Raw genomic sequence first — 8,696 nt, 5'->3', positions numbered from 1 at the left:
GTTTCTCAACCTTGGCAACTTTAAGAATGGGTGGACTTCAACTCCCAGAATTCTCCAGCCAGCCATCTTAAAGTTGAATTCTGGGAGTTGAAGTCCATCCATCCGAAAGTTGCCAAGGTTGAGAAACACTGTTGTAGCATAGCTTTTTGCTAGGATTCCTATTTATGGTGTTGCATTTATTCTGTTAGCTGCCGTGGGCTGGCTTGTACCAGCAGTGTGCGGATATAAATGTGTTAAATAAAATTTGGGTCAACCCACCAGTTCTCATGAAGTTCTGCAATTCAGTTGCTTAACCACATCCTATCTTCACTTCCTTGGCTACCCTCTCTTCCTGCATTTTAATGTACTCTCATGAACTCTTTGCACCACTGGAATTATAAAAAAAATATTTACACTAGAAAAAAGAGCCCCACAAATATTCAAGGAAGAAAAGGTCTCTGCCCTCTCGTCTCTGAGCTACTCAGAGTTATGAAGTCCCACATGTCCACTCAAGTGTTTGACTGAGTTCCCATGGAGATGCTCCTACAGGTGCTCCATGCCCAAAGCCGCCTGGGCCGGGACCAGGTCAGATGCTGGTGCTGTTTGACTGTAGCCTCATGCTGTTGGAAGATGCGCACTGCATGCAAGACGACCTGCGGGACTGCAGCACTTTGGCCACGTACCAAAGGAAGATGAGGAAGCCTGCAGAAACAGGAGGAGGTCGCAGATGTTAGGCGGTCCCTGGAAGGGACTCAGGAATTGGGATGCAGGGACAGAAGTGCAGCAGGTTGAGGCCTGTTGACCAACACCCGTCTCTGCTGCTGATGGTTAATGCTGTGGAAGGACTGAAATTCAGAGGTCAAGCACATTCTTTGCATTGCTGGCAATTTCTCCATATAGAACCAAGAAGAACCTGGGTCTGAAACCTGGTCGAGAAGGTGCTCATTCACCCAGGAGTGGTTAACATTTCTATCAAGGACCACATTGCCTCTCAGTCATTGTTGCAGGATCGTATAATAGCCAGGGCTAAAGCAAGCAATGGGTGGAAACAACACAAAGTCGGTGGAGAGATACCCAAGCAATGCACGCAGCAACACACCCAATGCAGTACAAGCAATATCCAGGCCTGATGGGACCTGGAAGTAATCCAGGTGGGACACAGGATAAACCACTGAAACTGTAATTAGGGTGACCAGCTTGTCAAGAGTAAAAACTGAAAAATATAAACTTGTTTAAATACACATTTCTGAAATATTAATTCAGAACCTCAGGTACTTTCACAGACACAGTTAGGCCTACCATATCTTGTCTGCAACAATCCAGGCGACGGCTAGATGGCATCAAAGAGATTCCAAAACTTTAACTCTCTGCTGCCATCTAGTGGTCACTCAAGGTGCAAGGGGCACCAATGTGGACATTCCAATAATAGAGAATACTGGACAGTGCATATAGCTCAAGGTTGAACTGTTTTTGTCCTGTCCCCTGCAGGACAACAGCCAAGCTCAGAGAACAACAACAACCCAACATGGACATTCTTTCCCACATTGTTACTCATGGGAATCTTCTAATTTGAACCTCCTGCTGCTCACTCTACTGGAATGGGCTCCTGAAAGCCAGGACATTTTCTTGATTTGGGGAGGTGACCGTGGGCTATTGAAGGACTGTGCTATCAAACCCAGGATATCATAGAATCATAGGGTTGGAGGGGACCTTTGAGGTCTTCTAGTCCACCCCCTGCCAAGGCAGGAATCCACATACCATCTCAGACTATGGTTGTCCAATCTTTTCTTGATATCTAGTCACCCTATTTAAAACTTCCCAAAAATGATATATGGAACAAAGGAAATATTGTAAACTTAGAAATGCCCTTTTCAGAAGAAAGTGGATTCTATCATGATGAGAATCAGGTTCTTGGTTAGAGAGATATGTGGGAATTAGAAGATCAAAAAGTTGAAATCCACTTCCTTTGGTTATTTCCACAGTAGCAACATCATAGCCTTTTCCAGCCATCACTGAAATGATAGCCTTCCACCTTATTTTTATTTTGGCACAACAATATTCAGGTGACTAGAAAATGCTGTACATCAGTGATGCAGAAATTACTTACAATGCCCAGGCACGATGTTAAGTCCATAAAGCAGCTGATGATCAAAACTTAGAATCCAAAGTTGAACAACATGCAGAAACTGAGTAAGTCTTGGCCTTAAAAACTCACATCTCAGAGGGAGAAAATAACCTAAATCTTGGTTAAAAAATACAGGAGCTATGTTTGCTTAAGTGACAGCCAGCTTGGTGTAGTGGCTAAAGGCACCAGGCTAGAAACCAGGAGACTGGGTGTTCTAGTCCCGCCTTAGGCACAAAGGCCAGCTGGGTGACCCTGGGCCAGTCGCCCTCTCTCAGCCCCAGGAAGGAGGCAATGGCCAACCCCTTCTGAAGAACCTTGCCAAGAAAACAGCAGGGAGCAGTTATGTTGTAACCATAGAGGAAGAGGCAAATTTTTAATTGTACTTAAAACTGCTGTCAAGAAGATCGGAATCTACTTCTTTGTACCTGTTTTCTTTCTTTTCTATTTTTTTATTTTTTTCCTTTCTCGCACATATAAAATGCAGTACAGACAGCCAAATATAAATGGAAATAAAACAAGTATAAAATCCAAATAGCGATGAAATCTGGTTCAGTGGGGAGGGCTCTCTGGTGCCAGCCACCCCCAGGAGGAACTATTGCCGGGACCTATCCAGGCAGTCACCAGGAGTCAAGACTGATTCAAAGGCACCGAAACAAACAAAAAATGTTCGCCTAACATGCGTGGGCCATACAAATAAACTATTATTTAACAGGAATCACCCCATATCCCAAGACAATAGCTGGATTTCCACACTGAACCTCAAACCAGCCCACTTCATATGATTTAGTCTAGCATGTTGTGCAAACCCAGCCTGTGGGATAAGATAGCGACTGCTCCAAAATCACCCAATGGGAATTTGAATCTGGGCTTCGAGTCCCAGTCCAACCCCTTTGCCACTGCAGTGGTTGCATGTGGTAGGTTGGTTGGGTCCATGGCATTGGCTCTCCTTGGTCCTTTTCTACCTGGAGATGCTGGAAGTCAGCCTAAGACCTCTGCAAGCAAATCATGGGCTCTACCACCCATCATTCTAGGATCTGCTTCACCTTCACAAGCAGAAGCTCAGATCCAATTGAAAAGATGATGGCACAGGCAAACTGCAGTCCCCATATTGGGTTATGTGAAAATCCAGGGGACAAAAAAGGATAAAGGGGTATCTCAAGAGTGAGGGGAGCAGCACTAATCACTGACCTTGAAGAGAGTTGATGATGCTGAAAAGATGCATCTTAAGTTAGCAGTGACCTCCATGTCAGCTAACACGCAAGTACAGGGGGCCCCAAAGGCAGAAGAAGGGAAGCTTGACCCACTGACCTTGAAGAGAGTTGATGATGGTGAAAAGATAGACTGCCACCAACTTGAACGTCCCAGAAGTGAGCGCAAAGAAGGCCAGTCCCCACGGGATGCCCAGGACACAGCTCAGCCCCAGAAGCATCACGGCATATTCCCAGTGACGCTCTCGATGTCTCAGTTTGAGGATCTCGTACACCATCGTGGCCAGCATGATGCCGTTGAAGAAGAGCACCAGGCTTAAATAGCCCAAATTCAGGAAATTGCTGATCTCTTTTTTCGTAATCCAACAGCTGGAAAAGAAGGGGAGAAACAGAAATGTGAGTCTGTGCACTATTTAACTAGGTGGAAGCTGCACAAAAACTGGAATATGACCCTCAAATAGGCTGAGAGGTTTTCTTTAAATTGACGCCTCCCCGCAAAACAGGGATTTCCAGGACACCCTGGTGCCTTTCACGTATGTGATGCATCACACCCTCTTTGTGGCCCATGCTCATCCCCATAGGCTGGATCTCAGCCTCTGCCGCCCAGCGGTGGACAGCTGTTAATCCTCAACGCAACTTTCTGAATGGGCAGTGGGGGGCGCTCTTGTCCTATCCCCCCAAGAACTTACATGGTTGCATTGGTATAATTATCAGCAGACTCATAGACCTTAACAGAGAAAGGGCCGTAGTACGACTGATTGATCACAAAAATTAGACACACAGTGAACATGGGAAGACCTGCAAGAGGAGAACAGCCTGAGTTAATGCCACAGCTCTTCACCATCCAGCCCCTGTTCACTCAACTCCACAGCAATTGTTAAAAGATAAGTTTAAAAAAAATACAAGCTAGTAAAAAAGAAGAAAAAACATTAGATAAAGTATAATAGTTCCAGAGTAAGAGGTAGTGGAAGAGACAGATCCAAAACAAGGATGCAGAAAAAAAATTTCTATCACTCACCCCAGCCCACCAGGGAGAGCTTGAGACGAAAGTATTTGAGGTAGGAATTGAAGACTTCGATCACCAGCCGGTAGAGACTGTAGCCCTCAATGGCCATCCAGGTCAAGCACGCTAGCACGCCAAAGTGCAGAAACATGCCACCAACTTTGCAAGCCATGTCATCTCCGGTAGGAACCAAGTAAGCCGCGATGAGGAAGCTCACGTCAAGGAGCAAGATGGCCCAGAGGAGATTCATGTGGATGTAGACAATGTGTTCTCCCTCCTTTTGCCTGCAAGGAAGAAGAGCACCATACTTCTCTTTCTTGTTTGCATGAGGCCTCCAGGTGTTTTGATACTCAACATCTTATTCCTTAAAGGGCGGTTGCATCACCTGCTGCTCTTCAGATATTCCGTGCTGCAGTTCTCACAGTCAACTGCTATTCACTGTCCTAGCCGGGGCTCATGGAAAGAGAAGTCCAAAACAGCTCCAGCTCTACCCTTCTAGAAAATATGTATCAAATGCACACAGACTCCCACCCTCTACTGACTGCATCCTATGGTGTCCCCTTCCACAGGGATGGCAGACAAATGTCCCACTCATATGGCAGACTCCCATGAGCTCTACGTTCCAAGAAAGGTCCGTCTGGGAAATCCTGCAATCGTCTTCCACAGTCTTGCTTTGGTAGTTCATCTCCAAGCTCAGTTTGTGAAACTCCATGGGGGAGGGGTCATCACTTAGAGAAATAACAAGGTTCATAAAATCCTACCTCAGTTCCCACATTTAAAGTTTGGTGTTTACTGGGAACAGCCCGTAAATGGTAAGTTTCACTTGTGGGTAGATCATTACACGATTCAGAGGCACGTATGTGACTCAGAACTGGAAAAATTATTTTTCCTGATGCATGCTGAGATGTACATCCATCCTAACAGGTATGCCTTACCATAAGATGGCAATGGGTATTATTCTCAGGTCTTCTGGCTGTTTTTCTTATGGCCAACACGCCTGAAAGTGCCATCCCACTGCTAATTTTTCCTACTTCTTTCCCTCCCTGCACATGATCTCTCAGGGTTCTTCTTCACTGAGATCCACTGCATGTCTTCCCTTGCTCCTCCTTCAGAACTACTCTCTGAATTCCTTCCGAAACTTCTGAACCCTCCTCCCTCCAGAATCCCCTTAGAGCAAAATATTAACATATCCTACCTCAAGCAAAGGAAGAAGATGGTGACAAGTGAAGCCAGAGCGGAAATGGTGCAACCAACATGAGTGACAGTGTTCAGGGTTTTATAGTGGATCTTGTCTATATTTGAGGGCACCTGTGGAAGGGAAGGAGGGAAGGAAAGGATCTAAGACGTGTAAAAAGGTACAAGAGACCTTTCAGCGGCTCTACTTCAGGGCTGAAGGAATCATGTTCTTCTGCGTGTTGTTGGACCACAGGTAGAAGAATTGGCAGAGGGCAATGAGGCCCTCAAGTCCAACTTCCTGTTCAGGGGACAAATCCCTGATGGATGACTGTCTATCTTCCTCCTTTACACATCCAGTGAAGGGGAACTTGCCATCTCCCTGGTTAATTGGTTCTACAACCAAACTGTTCTTACCATTGCCACGCTTTTTCTATGATCCAGCTATAATCAGCAACTGAGGTCCATGATTCTGTGGGCTGTGCTGTTGGTGACAGAGATCAGATCTTCACCTTCCCTCTGTCCTTCAAGGCCATCCTTTATACTCACTACATCACTTGAAGGACATAGAATGCTAATCAACAGTGCCATGTTAAAGTAGAGGTACCAATGGGATGTCCCATTTTCATTCATGATTTGGACAAAGGAGTAGAAGGAAGGCTCTTGCCAATGACATAAGGTTGGATGGGATAACTAATAAAAGACAAGAATTAAAATTAAAAATGATCTTGCATGACATGCTGTCAGGTGTATGAAGGGTGGAATGATATGGTTCCTCAGTTATCTTTGTGTGTGCACATTCAAGTCAGTTTTGGATTCCTGGTGACTGTCTGGACTAGTCCCTTGCAGTTTTCTTGGCAAATTATCTTTACTCAAGGCTAAACAGGTCCCTTCTCTTAATCTCTCTTTTAGGATTGGTTTTCCGGTCCCCAAATTGTGCCTGACTTAGAACCTGTTTCAGTTTGTCTGAATCCCTTTTAAAGTGTGGTTCTCAGAATTGGGCCTAATATTTGAGGTGGACCAATGAAGAATGTAGTGAAATTATTCCTTCCCACATTTTTAAAATTATGTATCTACCGATGTAACCTAAAATTGCATATTTAGCAGTCATGTCAGACTGCTGAGTCTTATTTAGAATGTGATTTGCCACAAGTCCAAGATCTTTTTCATATGCATTATTACCACGCCAGGTATCCTTCCTCCTATGCCGGTATATTAAATTTCTTCTTCCCCAATGATAAACTTTGCATTTTTCTTCATTAAATTTCATTTTGTTATTTTCTGCCCATTTCACTAACCCAGGAAGATCATTTTTGATTTTAATTCTTGTCTTTTATTAGTTATCCCATCCAACCTTATGTCATTGGCAAGTCAGATGAGCCTTCCTTCTACTCCTTTGTCCAAATCATGAATGAAAATGGGACACCCCACTGGTACCTCTACTTTAACATGGCACTGTTGATTAGCATTCTAGCATTCTTGAAAGTGATGTAGTGAGTATAAAGGATGGCCTTGAAGGACAGAGGGAAGATCCGTTACCAAGACAACTAGCAAATAAACATGGCTTGAGCCCGGACCAAGAAAGTGGTTTATGAAAACACCTCAGTGCCCCCCCACCAATTCACATGAAGATAAAAAAAGAAGGAAGGAAAGTACATTCAGACTTGCAAAATCCTATTACTAGAGTTTTTCTAATAAAAGTAGCTTTAGGCCTGCACATCAGTTTCTTAGTCGGGTGTACCTTTTAGGGCTGACCTGAAAGACATGGCATCCAAGCCAGACTTCACTAGCTAATTAGAATGTCATGGAGCATTTCATAAGAGTTTTGCTGAAGTCAAGTTATATTATGTAAACAGCAATCCCACAATCTATTAAGGAAGTTACCTGATCAAAACAATGAGATAAGGTTAGTCTGGAAAGACTTGCTTTTAAAAATCTAAGCTGACTCCTGAAAATAACCGCATTTTTTCCAGGGTGCTTACAGATCAATGGAGGAGGGTGCTGCAGAATATGGTTTCCAGCAAGGACTAGATTCCCCCTTGATATATGATCCCATCTCCTAGGTAGCTGCATCTCACTACAGGACATTTGATTCTACTGTAGGAAAACAGTCCACTGGACTTTTGTCTACTTTCTATAGCAGAGACAGGACTTCAGTCCACACATATAATATAAGAGAGGGAAGGAAAACTTTTTCAGCAAAATGGTGTAGAGCTCGCTTATCTCTCCCTTACTTTGACGTTTATCAAATGTCCTTCTGGCTTGTCATTCTGAAACCGGGGATCGACTTACTTCCTCTCATGGACCTTCACAGTTCATCCAACGTACCATTTCCTTTTTAACTTTTCCCTAAATTTTCTGTGCAACCACATAATTCTGTGCGGGAGTGGGATGGAGGGAGTGCATCCACCCTGGCTCTCTTGGATCTCTCAGCGGCTTTCGATACCATTGACCGTGGTATCCTTTTGGGGCAGCTCAGGGAGTTGGGGGTGGGCGGCGTAGTTCTGCGCTGGTTCACCTCCTTCCTCCAGGGCCGGTCCCAGTCAGTGGTGATAGGAGAGGAGAGATCCAACCCTCGACCCCTCCATTGTGGGGTGTCGCAGGGTTCGGTTCTCTCTCCTCTCCTATTTAACATCTACATGAAACCGCTGGGTGAGATCATCCATCACCATGGGATGAGGTATGCCGATGATACTCAGCTATACATCTCCATCCCGGGTGAGGTAAGTGATGCAGTGACTGCCCTTTCCAGGTGCCTGGGGGCTGTTGGGGTCTTGATGGGGAACAACAGGCTTCAGCTGAACCCTGGCAAGACGGAGTGGCTCCTAGGAATTTGCCATCTTTAGTTCTGGATGGGGTGGCACTGCCCCATTCGGAACCAATGCGGAACCTGGGGGTCCTCTTGGACTCGCGACTCCTGCTTGAAGAGCAGGTGGAAGTTGCAGCCAGGAGGGCCTTTGCGCAACTTTGTGTTGTGCGCCAGTTACGACCCTTCCTGGACCGAGATGCCCTCCGAACAGTCACTCATGCTCTTGTCATCTCCCACATAGACTACTGCAATGCGCTCTACATGGGGCTACCCTTGAAGAGTATCCGGAACCTTCAGCTGGTCCAGAATGCAGCTACATGAACAGTCATCGGTGCTGCAAAATCAGCCCATGTGACACCACTGTTACGTGAGCTGCATTGGGTACCAGTTTGCTTCTGG

The 8,696-nt window shown here is 45.3% G+C and overlaps 1 protein-coding gene across 1 annotated transcript in view; it reads right to left on the bottom strand.

The window, feature by feature from the left end:
* Positions 1-499: 499 nt before the first annotated feature.
* Positions 500-8,696, bottom strand: part of LOC134504071 (adhesion G-protein coupled receptor G1-like) — a 28,715-nt gene continuing 20,518 nt past the window's right edge. Inside the window, exons 9-14 of the mRNA XM_063313085.1 lie at positions 6,038-6,044; positions 5,511-5,623; positions 4,331-4,599; positions 4,002-4,110; positions 3,413-3,681; positions 500-681 (exon numbers count right to left, since the gene is read on the bottom strand). Coding sequence (XP_063169155.1) covers positions 566-681; positions 3,413-3,681; positions 4,002-4,110; positions 4,331-4,599; positions 5,511-5,623; positions 6,038-6,044 — 883 coding nt within the window. The 3' untranslated portion in view covers positions 500-565. The remainder of the gene's footprint in view (positions 682-3,412; positions 3,682-4,001; positions 4,111-4,330; positions 4,600-5,510; positions 5,624-6,037; positions 6,045-8,696) is intronic.

This window comes from Candoia aspera, chromosome 11, assembly GCF_035149785.1.
Source record: "Candoia aspera isolate rCanAsp1 chromosome 11, rCanAsp1.hap2, whole genome shotgun sequence".
NCBI classification, from domain to species: Eukaryota; Metazoa; Chordata; class Lepidosauria; order Squamata; family Boidae; genus Candoia; species Candoia aspera.
The sequence above is the reverse complement of the archived record's forward strand: the minus strand, read 5'-3'. Positions and strand labels throughout refer to the sequence as shown.